We start from the raw sequence: 16,991 nt of genomic DNA on the forward strand, positions 1-16,991 counted from the left end.
TTCGCCCCAACAGCAGCTGCTTTTCTGTGCGCCTGGCGTTTAAAACATCCGGCTATCTATCTAAACGGCTGCTGTTGGGGCGAAGCGCTCCGCGATCCTTTTCTGTGCGCCTGGCGTTTAGATAGATAGCCGGATGTTTTAAACGCCAGGCGCACAGAAAAGCAGCTGCTTTTGGGGCGAAGCGCTCCGTGATCCTTTTCTGTGCACCTGGCGTATATCGCCTGGCGTATATCGGCGTATAACACGCATACATCATTTGCCCCCTATTTTTCGGGGGGGAAAGTGCGTGTTATACGCCGATAAATACGGTATCTCCCTCGGGACATTGTGTCTTCTAGCATATGCTGAATTTATCCTATATACCAGATCCATATCCCACCATACTTGTTTTTTATCTCTCTTGAGATAATCTGCTAAAATTGTACTCATAATACCTTTAAGGTTTTCATTCTCTGTTTCTGGTAAGTTCTGGAATCTAAGAAAAAAGGACATTCTTTCAAATTCTACTTTTGTCTGAAAATTTTCCATATCTATGTTTCCCTTGCGCATTGTTTTCACTTCTTTCCCCCAGCCCCGCCATTCCGTCCTCTAACACCAAAATCGCTGTGTATTTCCAGCTATATGTTCTTTAACCACTCTGAGTTCTTCTTTGATCTCAGCCCTCATTTCATTCTGCCCCTTCATAAGTTCTTTAAACATTTCCGTAACAGATAATTCCTTAGGATCCTCCCCAGCCACTGCTTTCTGCAACATTGACAATATCTTGGACTGTTGCATCGTGGGGCTTGGGGCAGCCAATGAGGGGGCTGAGTGCGCCTTGCCAGTCGGGGGTTTTCTTGCCGCCATTTGTTTAAGTTCAGAGATGCAAATCCTTGCCAAGAAAAGTGGTGTCAGAGGGTTTTGTAGCTACGCTGGTCTCCAAAGGAAAACAATTGCAAAGGCACCCAATTTGCAGTTCCAAGAGTAGAATACACCAAGATGAATGAAAAGAAAAATCAGCCAAAGATCAGAGGATCCACACACAGGAGGAGGTCCCAGTTTCCCTTTGGGAGAGTAAACAAACAATCCACTTTTCTTTACTCTCTCTTTGGGAGTAGCTTCAAAGGGCAGACTTCATTTGCAAAGAAAGAGGAGCGAGCGCCATCTTGGCCCTCCCTTTCGCAGGGAAAGAAGTCGCCGAAAGTTTTTTATTTTAAAACAACAGTTCAGAGTCGTTTCCAGCAATTGTGAAAGTCATTTTCAATTAAAAGTCAAGCAAATCAGTCTTTTAACCTCTCTCTTCCAGAGGATCCATTTTCAAAGCCGCTTAGTCCGAGGGGGGGGAATAGTAAACCCCCCCCTCTAATCTCTCTTCAAGAACAGAAACACAAAAAACTCACAAAGTGACTTTTGCTTTTCTCCGAAATCCTCCAAGAGCGCCGGTCAGGATCCCCACCTTCAGTCTCCAGCTGCACTTTTCCAACTCTTCTTTTAACCTCCGGAGCCATCCGACGAGAGGGAAGGCAGCACGAAGCTGTCTCTCGCCCCCCCCCCTCCGCACCCCAGCTCCTAGGCGAAGCTGAAAAGCACCCCAGCTGGCTGCTGCCACATGTGGGGTGCCTCGGCCGGCCGCCCTTTGGCAGGACCACCCTACAAGGGTTCCTGTGTCCCCTAAGGGACCCCCTAAGGGACCCACCGGGGAGACGAGCGGCGGACAAACACGTCCATTGTCATCCGATCCCAGAAGTGACGTCTCAGGGAAATTTGTGTTGTCTATTGACAAAATGCATTTATTTTTACTCGATCATTAGCCTGCTTTCTGTTGTTGGAAGAAATGTCCACCTGGGTTCAGTTCCAAGTGGAGAAAAAGATGAAATGTGGAGACTGCTTTAATGGTTTAATGATGAACAGGATCACATGGCTTGAGTTCCTGAGCAGAAAAAAGGGCAGAGATGCTGAAAGTCCCTGGTTTTATGCCTTCCCTGGGCTTTGAACTTGAGTTTGTATTCTGATTGTTTGTCAGACTCCCATGGGGCCATGCAGGGGCAACTGTAGGCTGTCTCCCAGGCTTGCTTGACTTGCTGGGTGATGATGTAATCTTCCCAGGTGTCATATGGTGATATAGGTAAAGGGCTAATTTTATCATGTCCTGAAGCCCAAGCTTAATCTCATCACCCTGGAGCTGCAGGGGAGATCTTTGTTATGTAGAATAGACTGACACAGGCCTTAATGGCTCATTCACAAAAGTGAGGGTGGCTGAGGTTCTGTCTGTCTTGAGTTTCTACTTCTCTTTTTAGGGGAAATATTATGCTTTTTTAATATTTCCCAAAATATTTCATTTCTTTAGGAAAGGGGTGGGTTTTAACTTCCAACACCATTAAAGGTAACTTGAAACAGAGACTTCCCATAGGAATTTCTCAAATCAAAGCATGAGGCACTGGTTAATAGTACATATGCAGATTTTTCAAGCAAAGGATTGGTTATCATAAAAGGCCACCATGATTCCTATGCAGGTAGTCCTCAATTTACTTGAGTTCATTTAGTGACCATTCAAAGTTACAATGGCATTGAAAAAAAGGACAGGACCATTTTTCACACTTATGGCTGTTGCAGTATCCCTATAGTCACATGATCAAAATTCAGCTGCTTGGATGAAAATTGACTGTAAATTGTTCTGTGCATGCACAGAACGTGAAAAAAATTACTAAAAAACATGCCAGCAAACTGGTTCAGGGGTGTGGCCAGCCCGGGTTGCTGCTGGTTCTGCGACCAAGGTCAAAATACGCATCGGTTCACCTGAACTGGTGCGAATCAGTAGCAACCCACCTCTGATGTCAATGGAGAAGCCAGATTCACTTAATAACTGTGTTACTAACTGAACAATTGCTGCGATTCACTTAACAACTGTGGCAAGAAAGGTCGTAAAATAGGGCAAAATTCGCTTAGCAACTGTGTAACCTAGCAACAGAAAATTTGGGTTGTTAAGTTGAGGACTACCTATGCTAGGGAGGATTTGCCAATGCCTTCTATAAAGCAGTGTTTCTCAAATTTGGCAAGTTTAAGACAGGTGAACTTCAACTCCCAGAATTCTCCAGCCAGCTAAGTTTCAGTAACACTGTTCCACAATATTCTTCTCTGTCTTTCTTCCAGGGGATGCGGTAGGCCGCTCTCTTAGAGACATCTACTCAAATGCAACTTTCCCCATTGTTTCTATGCGAACTCGTCTTCTATAGGACGGTCAGAGTACGAAAGGAACAGAAACGGCCTCCGTTCAAAACTACACTGAAAGATATTAGTTCTCAGCCTTACACCTAAAGGGGGGGGGGGGCGGTCTTGTTCACAACTGCTTGAAGGCACCTCCCCTTCCGGGCTCCAGGGAGGGTAACGGGCGCGGAGATCCGCTTCCGTTGTAATCTCGATCTCATGCTTGCTCCTTCGGGAGGATCGAAATTGCAAGAGAATAGCAGGCAGGGCAGCGGCGGCCGCAGATCGCGATGCTGCGCGAGGGCGAGAGAAGCCTGCTGGTGGCAGAGCTGCTAATGGTGCTCAGCAGAGGAGAAGGCAGCAGCGGCGGCGTAGGAGATGTCTTCTGTTTGTGCACCCGGGCGTTTGTCGAGTGAGTCGGTGTCAGGCGGTTGATCCGTGACTCTTCTGGATCGGCTAGATCTGTGTTTCTCAACTTCAGGATCTCTTAGATGCATGACCTCAAATCCCAGAATTCTCCCCAGACAGCTTGCTGTTCTCCCATCCTCAAAGACGCTGAGGTTGAAAAACACTGGTTTACACGTGATCGTAGCTGGGGCGGGGGGGGGGGCTGCGGAGGCGGAGATTTCAAATTTATGATTTGAGTCTTTTGCAAGAAAAAGAACCTCTTGTGCGAATTCAAAGGCATCACCGATGACCATGTTACCTTTCAGCGCTTAGGAAGTTGGTCTTATCATCCTCGCGTAGATCTCAATGGAAATTAAGTCCGAAGGCGAGCAGTATACGCTTGCACGGGGGTTGATCGTTGCCTGGCATGCTTTTTGGGGTGGAGCAAAAGTGAAGAGATAGGGCATGTTTCTTCAATATTTTTTTAAAGGCGCATTTTGTAGGGGAAAGTTGCTGTGCCCATTTAACCAGGGCTTCTTGATACAGCAGTCTAACCATGTGTGTTTGTTTATAACCTAAACTGAAAATACTACACTTCCCTTTTTAATTCATTGCTTCAGTTCAAGGCTATCTGAAGGATTATTTATCTCAGCGCAAGTCTGCCAGTATTTAGAGATTTCATCTAGATATCCTACCTATGCAAAAAGAGGTCTTTTTAGTGTGATTCCCTGCTTTTGTACTGATCTCTTTCTCAACCAAATTAGGGAAAGCATTGATAGCACAAATAGAACATCTGATTATGTGCTTTTAGCTATTGAAGGGATCCAAGTGATACGATCTGTCTCTTCATTGCTTATTTTTGAATGTGAGAAAGAGCCTTTTTTCTGCCTAACAATAGTATTCATTCTTGTGTAAAATTAAGCAGTTGCAACCTTCTTTCTGTACATGTTCCAGTTTAAATTAGGTTGTGTACAGTGTGCTTATTTTTGGCTGGATTGAAATTTTGGCACTGATATACCAAGTTAAGTTTTAAAAGCAAATTAAGCACATGAAATACATACTGGAAAAAGCTCCTTTTGTTACCCATTCATGTTGTTCCTTGATGCTTTACTCCCATATCTCATTGATGTTATTGATTTTTTTCTCCAGAGATCGAAATTTATACAAACTAGGCTTAAAGGGCTTTTATGTTAAAGATGCTGATGACAGCATAGGTGAGTTTTTTATTGAAAAGTTTCTTGCTAATGTTGGCTTTTTGCAACCATTGGTATAGACAAGTGTGGGAATTAATATCTGCAGGTGTGTTTAATTGATTACTACATTTAAAACTTTTATAAAAAGCCATTACCATAGCTGGGCTGCAAATATCTGGTCAGCCACTAGATTACAGCCAAGAGTTGGAATTTTTCTTTTTACTGTCAGATAATTTCTTGTTTTATGAATTCTGTGTGAAATTAAATTACACTAAGTTCCATTAATTCATACAAAAACATCAAATAATGGGAACACTTCATAAGAATAATTCTTCATGAAGAAATACAATTTAAAAATCTATAAGGATTTTGTGTTATACCTACTCCTTTTATACTGAATATCAGAGCACTAGCATGCAAATTCTGCAATAACCAATTAAGTTCCATCAAGAACTCTGCCATGGCTTACAAATAAATAAATCCTACATAAGGATATGTTTCTTGCTAAGGTGAAATGTTTAACATAAGTGAGATTACATAGACAGAGTGAGTTCTTGCTTAAATGACAGTGATTGGAACCAGAATTTCTGTTGATAAGTTATAAGTTGTAAAATTTGATGTCACATGACTACACCACTTAGCAACAGCCGTTCCAGCAGACTCCAGTTAAGCACATCACCATAAGTTGCTAAGTGAGAATCTTGTGTGATTGCAACTTTTGATTTCCCATCAACTTTGCTTGTGGGAAGCTGACAGGGAATGTTACAAAACCTAATCATGTGACCACCAGCACTGTAAAGGTAGAAAATCAAGGTTGGCAGGCTCCCCCGTTATGTGATTATGACGGGGAAGGCTGCTATCATGACTGGAATTTTGAGGACCCTCTTCTTTATACTAAAAAATTCTATTAAATACGACTCATTCAGCACCACGTTAAATCTGGTCGCTGAACAAGTGTTTCTTAACCGAGAACTATATATATATTTAAAGATAGATGGCAGAAAAGTCATGAGTTTCTGGAAAAGGATTGATTAAGGAAAATCTCAAAAACGTGATAGAAGGGTTTGGATGATTCTGCAAGGGCAGTGGTGGGCAACCTTTTTTTTCAACTGAGCCAAATCTCGCCAAAACCACGATTGAAATTTATTTTGAGAGCCACATTTTTAAAACCGAAAATACATAGGATGGTACACTGTTTTTAGTTTCAATAAACTCTGGCATTTGAAGCACGCAAGTCTTAAAGCTGTCAAGTTACAAGATCCTTGCATCCCTAACCCTTTAGGAAAAAAACCCCAAGGGGTCTTCAAACCTGACAGCTTGAAGACTTGTGGACTTCAACTCCCAGAATTCTGAGAATTGAAGTCCACCAAGGGCATCAATCATATTAGCCCAGGCAGGGATCTGCAAAATTGGCTCTTAAGACTGGTGGACTTCAACTCCCAGAATTCTGAGAATTGAAGTTCACCAGTCTTAAAACAGCCAACTTTGCAGACCTCTGTGTTAGCCCAAAGCCTGGCGCTGGGCGGGCCTTGCTCCCCCATTGGTGGAGCCCCAGGAAGCGAGGAGGGAGAAAAAGAGACGGAGGCCAAGGAGCTTCTCCCCCCCCCCCCCCCGCAAAAATCTTATCAGGGAGCCGGCGGGCAGTAGCAAATTAGCTGATCACGCGGCGTGATTGGCTAATTTGCTACTGCCCGCCCGGCTCCCCGGTTAGATTTTTGCTGGGAGGAGACGGGGGGGGAAGCTCCTTAGCCTCCGTTTCTTTTTCTGCCTCCTCGCTTCTCGTCCCCGCCCGACTTCAGGAGGATCGCTTGTTTTGAAGTGCCCGAGAGGAGGGAGGGGAGCGGGCGCCCGGCACACAGAAGAGCCACATTAAAGTGTTTAAAGAGCCACATGTGGCTCGCGAGTCGCGGCTTGCCGACCACTGTGCAAGGGGAAGGAAAAAAAGCAAGACACAAGAGAAAATAGAGCAAGAAAGAGAAGAAAGGGAAAAAATTCTAGAAACACTATCAGTTTGTAAGGGAGAATCCATAACACCAAAACCTTATGTTAGACCTGAAACCAAATAGTTTTCCTTTTCAGAAATCCAAAATTGATGGACTTTACCTTATCAACTTCTATTGTGTATTAATAGGAGAAGAGGAAATTACTGAAGATAACAAAAAAGAGGAGAAACCTATCTTTGAGACTACTGAAAAATTTAACACTCTTGCTCTGGAAGTAGATGATGTCGAACCAGATTCAGAAACGGAACTCATGAAGAGTATGGGGTTACCCGTACAGTTTGGCAGTTTGGCAGCCAATAAAACAAAAGCGGTAAGCACCAGTTTAATTCAGTTTAAGTTATTGAATTAGAAAATAAATTAAGAAATATGCAGTAGAATTGCATTGCATATAAAGAGAATCGTGATTTCATTTTTGTGCTTTTTGCTTCTGTGTTTTACTGTTCTTTATTTTCATTTCCTAGATTTTTTTTCATACAGCCTTTATTACTGTATAAGTAGCTGAGGGCAGTGAATATACATGATGCTTTTTCTTCCTCCTGGCACGGTTGTTTGCTGTGAGAGATAGTGACTGGACCAAAGTTGCACAGCTTGGTTTTCATGACCAAGATGGGATTAGAATTCAGAGTATTCTGACATTTTATTTTGTCTGATTGATGGTGAAAGAAGACTCAGTGCAAATGTTCCCAAAGGGTTTCAAATAACAATAAAGTATGCTTATGAGTAATTGAAGCAACAAACTTGAAATCCTGAAGTTTATCATTTAAAGATGCAGGTCATTTTTGCCTCAATTATATTGCTTTCAGTGCACGAATCTTTGAAGTTATTTTTTTTCTTTATTGATAAAATAGCCATCCTGTGGCTTCAAAAAGAAACCCTGTAGCTTTTTTCTTAAGCTATTGCTCTTCTAATAATGCTGAAGAAGCAGTCAGAGTCTCCACCAGTGTTAGTTTTAATGCCTGATATTTTCACTGGTATAATAATCTCAGCCCATCACAAAGTACCAAATTGGAAAATATTGACAAACAAAATAAGTTTTGGATATTAAACCCGAATGCAATTCAAAATTATCTACTTGCTTTCATATTACCTTTTTAGGCTCCTGAGAAGACTGGCAAGATAGTTAACAAAATGACAAAGAAAAAGAAAAAGAAGAAAAAATTGCTACAAGAAGATATCCATGAAACCATGCGGCAGTCCATGGAGGAGAGTGATGAGGACCATTCTCTTTCTGATGATGAAATCTTAGTGGAAAAGGAAGACAACTATGCTGAATGCTGTCAAAATGGAAGCATGCCACTGCGGGAACTTCATATAAATGAGGAATGGGAGAAATACTGGCATCAGTATGGAGAAGAACTTCTATGGAAAAGCTGGGAAAAGAAACAGGAGGAGGCTAATCCTGAACCTTGGAACAATCCTGAAATGAAGGATAAGTGGGAGCAACACTATAATGAGCTCTACTGGTATTACTGGGAACAGTTTCGCTACTGGGCAAGTCAAGGTTGGACTGTTGATGCTACACATGGTAGTGATCTAAAAATAAATGCTGGAAAACTGAATAGTAAGCAGTCAGAAAAATCATTAAACCCAGACAGCCATGGAGACCATGGAGAAGTGCAGGATTCAGCCTTTTATACTCATCCTCCTTCCATAGACATTTGCAAAGAAAATCCTCTCGTATATAATGATCCAAGTAATGATTATATTTTTTCTAAAATCAGTGAAATAAGTCTAAATTCAGAAGAGGCAGAACACAGTAAATTGCAAAGTGCAGCTGATACTAAAGAACATAAAGATCCAACTCTAGCAAGCATTTCAAGGCAGAGTCCTCACAATTGTGGCCAGACCAAGAAATCAGATAAGGGAACAAGAGAAGGAAGTGTGTCTTCTGAAAATGGATGCTCAAATCAGCCAGGTTGGTATTCCAGTCTTCATCTGGTATTTTTGTGACTGTTGGAAATAGGTTTTTAAACCACTTGATCCAGGCACCTTAGCAGCATCAAAAATTCCTGAATGGCAGTCAGCACTGAAATTTATTTGGATGATTCTGTTTCTACCATATTTTTAAAAATATTGCTCATACGAATATTAGCTATTCGGTTCATTGGAATATCTCATATTAGCAAATCAGTAGTTGGATTTTAAAATATATAAAAGTATATGTTTTTAAAATTGAGATTTCTTTAGTAATTTTAAAAGAGCATTTCTGTGCATTTCTTGGCTTGGATCTCATACTTGAGGCCTCTAGATTGTCTCCACTTAAAGGGAGGCTTAAATAGTTTTCAGAGGTTACATTATCTACTAATCAGCACAGTACACAACACTACACAACCAGTTGCATTGTTTTTAAAGTTTATTGGACAACCTAGAACAGGAATGTTCAAAGTGCGGCCTGGGGGCCAAATGCGGCCCTTTTTCAAATTGCAAGCGACCTGCAGCCTCTTCTCCCCACCGAGTTATTTGTTTAGTCTTTCATAAAATACCGTAATTTTCGGAGTATAAAGATGCATCTTTTTTCCCTCAAAAAAGAGGCTAAAAATCTGGGTGCATCTTATACACTGAATACAGCATTTTTTGCCTCCCAAAACTCTGCCCCCTTCATCAAAATGGCTGTGCATAGCCTTTAGGAGGTTTTCAGAGTGCTCCTGAGGGCTGTGGAGGGCATAAATGAGCAAAAAACGGGCCGTTTTTTGCTCAACTTCCCCGCCCCCCGGCCCCCAGGAGCACTCTAGAAGCCTCTTAAGGGCTATTCATGCCCTTTAAAAAAAAAAGGCCTGTTTTCACGAAAAATGGGCCGTTTTGGGGAGAGTGCAAAAACTTTTTTTTTAATTTGCCTCTTCAAAATCTTGGTGCGTCTTATACTCCGAAAAATACAGTAGTTAATTCGCATTTAATGTTAAGGGTTCAAAGAATGTCAGGCTGAATGATCGGCCCCACACATTTTCACCTCACCAAATCTGGCCCTCCTTGCAAAAAGTTTGGACACCCCTGACCTAAAACAATGGTTCTCAACCTCAGCAACTTAAAATGTGCAAACTTCAACTCCCAGAGCTGAATGGAGTACTGAATGTCCACACATCCTTAAGCCTCTGGTATTAAACACTGTCATAGAGAATGCTTGAAAAGGATGTCTTTAGGCTTCTATACAACTGTAAGCTGCCTAGAATTACTTTTGTGAGTTGGATGGTCATATAAATCAAGCTTCATTAAGCTGGTAATGTACAATGATAAAAGGGACACAATCATCTTATTTGGCTAAAATTAATGTTCATTAATGTTGTTTTGAGAATGGTAATGGTAAATGGTTAATGGTAAAAAGTTTCAAATTGTGCATGTTATTTTGTATTACATACATACTACCATATTAGGAAGTTATCATTTTCTTAAGAAAAAAATTACGTTTAAGCATAGAGCAGAGCTAAAAATATTATTCTTTTTCATGATATAACAGTGCCTACCAAGATTTACATTCTTGGATTACAAATGTGTTTGCATTTTTTTATTATAAACCAGTTCTTTTATATAATAGAAGGATTGGTCAATATTGCTTGGCATGGTCAAGTATTAACACTATCATAAAATCTGAAGCACTTTTAATATATTTTATATATATATTGGCTTTTTTTTCCTTTTTCTGATTTTATTTTTTAAATGTTTTAATTTCTATAATAAAGCAACCAAATTTAGGAAGAAGTGTTTTCTAGTACAAAGTATTTGAGTATTCCTAAATCAGATACTTATAATGCATTCCTGTGACACCTTTGTCTTTCAGAAATTGTAGTAAATAAATCAATAAATTAATTTACTTAGAGAAAAGAAAACACAATTTCTTTATGCAAGTGTTTAATTTTAAATACATCATTCTGTTATGATTTTTTCCTTTTTCTATACTAGCTTTACAGCAAGAACTTTTGGATACCACAGCAAAGGGAACACCTGACAATAGTGATGGTGATGAGGAGCCACCTGAGCATAAACCTGTCAAACTAAAGAGGAGGCAGGTTATCCATTACGTCAACAGATTGTTCTCATGCTATTTAGTTTTTGGGGGGGGAGGAATACTTGATGCTGTGCTGGAGGGCTGCAGCATGAGGTTTCATTATGCATTCTTGGTTTTGGTTGCATTGAGCTTCTCTTGTTTTCCTGTTAACATGTACGTCTATTTTAATCTCACACTACTTTTTTTGTGAGACCCATTTTATTGTAATTAAGGCATCAGGCTAGAAATTGAGAAACAATATATATGTATGTATGTGTATATACATATAGTATGTATATATTTGTGTGTGTGTGTGTGTTGTATTTGTGCTGATAAACAACACAAATATAACAAAGGCAACATTAAAAAATATGGTTTTCTGCCTGGATGGTCTCCTGGAGTGAGCCAAAGGACAGAAAGGGAAAGCAATGTGTTCCCTCCTATATTTGGGCATACCAGGGGTTGTGACACAATACATACATACATACATACATACATACATACATACATACATACATACACACATGACCATTGTGGGTGTAGCCTAGTCGGCTTCCTGCATCACAGGGGGGTGGCTCCGGGGCCGGAAAGAGACCTGTTTCCAGAACTTCTGGTAGGCCTCTTTTTTGCCTTACCCAGGTTCCGGAAGCTTTCTTTGAGCCTTTGGGAGGACGAAAACAGCTTCCTCTGGACTCTGGAGGCCCTTTGGAGGCTGGAAACAAGCCCGTTTCCAGAACCTCCAGTAGGCCTGTTTTCTTCCCTCCCTGAGTTTCTGTGGGAGCCCTGCACTTGACATGATGAACGGGCTGCATGAGGACTCTGGGGAGGGGTGGGGTGGGCTGGTTGGTGGCCAGCCAGGGATGGCTTTTGGGAATTCGCTGAACTGGGCAGAATCCGAGCTAGAGGATCACCCGAACCTGTGCGAACCCCCAGCAGCTCACTCCTGGTCATTCCTGATTAGATAAAAGAAATTGTTTTGAGTGAAAAGGATACTAATTTCTAATATTTAATTTTAAAGATTCTCTATCTTCAGTTCAAAAGGCAACAAAGTTTACTTTTAATTATCGTGTTTTGAATTGTAATGGATATTTTGTTTTCTTTCAAGCCATGAACTAGATGTAGAAGAAAATCCTCAGGATGATTCAAATGGAATTTTCTACAAATTGGGGCTGCAGCATGGCACAGGACAAAAGTAATGTATACTAAAAGGTTTTTTTAAACATAATATAGACCAGTGCTGTTCAAACTTAGCAATTTTAAGACAGCATGCTGGTTTAGGAACTGTGGGAGTTGAAGTCCACATGTCTTAATATTGTCGTATTTATTTTAGACTTGTCCTAAAAGCAGTTGTGTCTTTAAGTGAAGATTTACTCTCAGTGCTGCCTAAATAGAATTGAGTACTCAGAATTTTTGAATATTATAAAATATTGAAGGATTTCTATCATTGAAGACAATAAAAAATATTCTTAAGTCTCCAGAGAATGAAATGAATGTAAATTATGCTAATGATTCCTGCATCTCTTTCAAATCCTTGAGTGAACCTGAGATCAGTGTGATCTTTTTTTTAAAGATGGAGAATATATTAAGGCTTTTTAGTATATTATAACTTTCCAACAACATCTACAAACTTGTGATATAGGCTTATAGATATGGCAACTTTAGAGAAAGTCAAAAATCACATATGGAAAGTCTACAGACCATATATATCAACCCAAATATCAAATTCAGATTTCTTTTTCTCTAGTTTAAACATATTTACATGATAATTACTAAGGGACAAAATGTGTGGTGAAATAATTGAAAGGCTTAAGACTGATACATACTGATCATACAAACTGATTTGTTATAGTTTTGGAAGTGTTTTAAAGCAAAGATTTACATCTTAAAAAATTAAAATACAATTTTGCTTATATTTCTCTATCTCACACATACCCACACATAAACAAAATATAGGCCAAATGTAGTAAATTTTAACTTCTTCTCTTCAGATACAAAGGCATTCCTAGCTTCAGTGAAAGAAAAGTGATTCGTCTTAATAAAAATATTAAATTTAAATCAGAGTTATTGGACATGCGGAGAACAATCAAGACTAAAAACAAGCATACCTATTTTACAGATGAACCTGAAACATTTATGTTGAAGAAAAGTAAGACCTTAAATAAGGTATCTATATATATTGTTTGCATATGGAATATAGTATAGTACACAAAGTACTCTGTTATTTCTTTATTACAGTAAACTACATGTTCTAATGTTAATGTTTTAGCTGTACTACACTGAATAATATCAAATAATTAAATGACATAAAACAGTATATATTTTCTAGCATATGTAACAACAGAAAAGATAACTGTAAGTTGTTAATTTGGGAAACTGAAGAAGAAACACCATATTTTTCAGAGTTTAAAACTCACTTTTTTCCCTCCTAAAAGAGGGTGAAAATTTGGGTGTGTCTTATACACTGAATGTAGCCAAAAACGCAAGGCACAGGAGGAGGTGAATACAATGGATGCTGGTGGGCAGAGGCAGAATATTTTTATCTTATTTTCCTCCCCCAAAACTAAGGTGCATCTTATACTCCAGTGCGTCTTATAGTCCGAAAAATATGGTACTTTCAGTCTCTAAATGATTACAAGGCTTTGTTCTCAACATAGAATGTTTTGCAGACACTTAACTAATGACTTGTGTTTTGGCATTCTGCATAGAGGCATTAAGGGAAAAGGTAGAAGTAGCATGTACAAAGTATAATTTTCAGAGTATAAGACGCACCTTTTTTCCCTAAAAGACGGTGAAAATTTGGATGTGTCTTATACACTGAAAGCAGCCCCACCATCCAACGGTCCCCACTCTTTAGATTCTGCCTCCCAGAAGTTTATCTCCTTGCAGTAAACAGGAGAAATGGGGCTTGCAGAGGCTGCAATAGGCTAAGGCTGTGATGGCGAACCTATGGCACACGTGCCAGAAGTGGCATGCAGAGCCATTTGTCAGGGCACGCGAGGCGCTGCCCTGTCAGCTGGCCAGCTGAGTTCACCTTTTTAAAAGGCTCCAGAGGCTTTATAGGAGCCTGGGGAGGGCAAAAAGAGCCTCCCCCCGCCCCTCCGGAGGCTTTAGGGACCGTCCCTGAAGCCTTCGGAACGCTTAAAACCACCCTCGGAGCAAACCGGAAGTGACTTCCGGGTTACTTGGAGGGTGGTTTTAAGCGTTCCGAAGGCTTCAGGGACCGTCTGAGGCTTCCCTGATGCCTTCGGAGCGCTTAAAACGACCCTCGGAGCAACCCGGAAGTCACTTCCGGTTTGCTCGGAGGGTGGTTTTAAGCGCTCCGAAGGCTTCAGGGACTGTCCGAGGCTTCCCTGATGCCTTCGGAGCGCTTAAAACGACCCTCCGAGCAACCCGGAAGTCACTTCTGGTTTGCTCGGAGGGTGGTTTTAAGCACTCCGAAGGCTTCAGGGAAGCCTCCGGACAGTCCCTGAAGCCTCCGGTGGGCCTCCGGGGGGTCGGGGGAGGCTCTTTTTGCCCTCCCCAGGCTCCTATAAAGCCCCTGGAGCCTGGGGAGGGCAAAAAAATGTAAAAATGGGGGGGTCGCGCATTGTGCGCGCATGCGCACTGGGGGGGTCACGTGTTGCATTATGGGTGCAGCACGCCCGCACTCGACCCCCCTGCGCTCCCCCCACGTGGCATGCGAGCCAAAAAAGATTCGCCATCACTGGGCTAAGGCAATCCCTGCAGCCTGAAACAGCTGGTGATCAGGAGGCCCCTGCTGAAATTGAAAGTGAAACTTGCTGTTTGCTGCACCAGGAAAATTGTTGGGAGGCAGAGACAGATTTTTTTTTCTTCTGCTAATCAGGCTGTTTGCTGCAAGGAGGTAAGTCAATAACTATAAATGCCTATATAATGTTCAAATTATTACACTTATTTTTTAAAGACTGCTTTATTATTGTTCTAGACAACTTAACAAAATGAAGAAGCTTTTTAAAATAAATGCTTGATCTGAAGAGGCCCAGTGCTATTGTATCTTCTTTTAAATAACAGAATAACTATACTTCCATAAAGCCACATCAATTTTAACAGCATCTGTACAAGTATAGTCTGAAATGTAACACCACAAACAGTGTATATCGTCTGTACTGTTTGCTGTTTGTTGCAAGGAGGCAAAGGCAGATTTTCCCTCCCTTGTTTCCCTCCCCAAAAGCTAGGTGGGTCTTATACTTAGGAGTGACTTATACTTCAAAAAATACAGTATTTATAAAAAGTGCATATGTTAAAAAGATGTTAGCATTTGGAAAGAAAAATATAGTGGTGAGGTCCTGGGGACAAACATGAAGCATAGATAACATTTCCTGTTTCTGATAACAGACTTAAGTACGCAGTGTGGTGAAGGTTATCAGTAGATTTGGGAGGGCCTCAGTCTCTTCATAAGTATCCGAATTCTTTAGGGGGGTGGGGGAATACCTTTGCAGCATCTGACAGACAGCAACCATATCTGATTGTGCCATTATGTATGTTCATACAAACAAGGATTATTTCTGCCCATTTTTTCACTGCCTATTTTGAAAGAAAGATTAACAGATCCAAATGTGAGCAGAAGACCCATGAGAGCACATGAAAGCTCCTAATTACCAAATTTTTCTGTTTCTTCGAGGTCGATTTTTGAAGCACAGTGTCTGGCAAAGGTAGAATATTTTTGTTTAAATTTGACTTTTACAACATGCAGTATTTTTAGGTACAGAAATTCTTGCAAAAAACAAATGAAGATATGGAAATTGGACCTGAAGGTAGAGTCTATCTGAAGGTAGAATCTTCTACCAGCAGTGATTCAGATGAACAGGAAAATGCTTCTCACTCACAGAAGAATTTGAGTCTCCAAAATTGTGACTTGCTATATCCTAGTTCAGATACCCACGAACTTGACAGTATTGAAGAAAAAGGCAAGGAAAAGCTTATAGGTGAAGGAGAAGAAGCTCCATTAGGAAGAGAACTCATTCCCCTGGATATTCCAGACTACCTACAAATGGAAACAGAAGGTATGTGAAATTAAAAATAACATGTTTATATATGTACATAGTTGTATAGTGCATAAACAGGAGTGTTATAAGAAAAAAATATAATTGATTAATAACAAATGGTGCTCTTGTACTTACCGTAGCTTTTTGTAGGTGCGATTTGCTGTTTTGTTTTGTTTTTTCATTTTTAAAGTGTCATACTATCCTTACATTTTATACAGTCATTTAAATGTCCAATGAATTTATGCTTTCTTACTAAAGTAGATGCTAATAATTTAGCACATCACACCAGAAAATGTTTGGTTTCTTGAATATTGTATCTTAAAAGATGAAGTGAAATTAATTCCTTGGTGTTCTTAAAGGTATTTTTTTTAATGTTCTTTTTTTTTAAAAAAAAACTTGATATATTTTTTTTGACGTAGGTGAAGCAAATACTATGAAAAAGAAGACAAATAAAAAGATGCAGAAGTGGAAAAACAGAAGCCTGAAGTGTCTTCCTCACGAAATAGCCGATGATCCTGAGCTGGCTAAATACTGGGCACAACGATATAGACTTTTTTCTCGTTTTGATGAAGGGATTCAGTTAGATAGAGGTCCGTTTTTAATGATACTGTGTTCTATGACCTAAAAACTATTTTCAAATAATAACCAAGTTCTCGGATGAATTGTTCACATACATAATTGCTGCTTGATGCTATTGTTATTTTTTAAGTTTGCAATTAATGAACAGCTAGTATTCCTCTTATTTTTGTGGCTTACTTTCAACAAGCAACAAACGTGTACACATAGTGCTTGACTCATCAGAGTTTGTTTAGTGACCAAAGTTACAATGGCACTGAAAAAAGTGACTTACAGCCATTTTTCACACTTACGACCATTACAGCATCCCTATGGGCAAGTGATTTACATTTGGATGCTTCACAACTGGTTCATATTTATGATGGTGTCCTGGGGTTATATGACCATCTTTTGCAACCTTCTGACAAGCAAAGTCAAGGGGGAAACCAGATTCACTTAACAATCATGTTACCAATTTAACAACTGCAGTGATTCACTTCACAAATGTGGCAAAAAAAGTTGTAAAATGGAACAAAACTCACTGAACAAGTTTCATTTAGCAACATTAATTCTGGTCTCAATTATGGTCATAAGTCAAGGACTATTTGTATATATGGCCTGTTCACTTCCCCATGAGAAGGAAGTGAGCCAAATACCAGTGTCTTACTGTGATGCTTGACTGTCAGTC

General features: G+C 40.2%; 1 protein-coding gene across 1 annotated transcript in view; it reads left to right on the forward strand.

Moving 5' to 3' along the window:
- Window positions 1-3,359: 3,359 nt before the first annotated feature.
- TGS1 (trimethylguanosine synthase 1) overlaps window positions 3,360-16,991 on the forward strand; it is a 28,164-nt gene continuing 14,532 nt past the window's right edge. The window contains exons 1-9 of the mRNA XM_081952124.1: window positions 3,360-3,595; window positions 4,720-4,784; window positions 6,895-7,076; window positions 7,862-8,681; window positions 10,661-10,763; window positions 11,851-11,937; window positions 12,734-12,908; window positions 15,466-15,766; window positions 16,168-16,338. Of these exons, the coding sequence (XP_081808250.1) occupies window positions 3,474-3,595; window positions 4,720-4,784; window positions 6,895-7,076; window positions 7,862-8,681; window positions 10,661-10,763; window positions 11,851-11,937; window positions 12,734-12,908; window positions 15,466-15,766; window positions 16,168-16,338 (2,026 nt within the window). The 5' untranslated portion in view covers window positions 3,360-3,473. The remainder of the gene's footprint in view (window positions 3,596-4,719; window positions 4,785-6,894; window positions 7,077-7,861; window positions 8,682-10,660; window positions 10,764-11,850; window positions 11,938-12,733; window positions 12,909-15,465; window positions 15,767-16,167; window positions 16,339-16,991) is intronic.

The sequence above is a fragment of the Natrix helvetica genome (assembly GCF_964273705.1).
Source record: "Natrix helvetica genome assembly, chromosome: 4".
In the NCBI taxonomy this organism is placed as follows: domain Eukaryota; kingdom Metazoa; phylum Chordata; class Lepidosauria; order Squamata; family Natricidae; genus Natrix; species Natrix helvetica.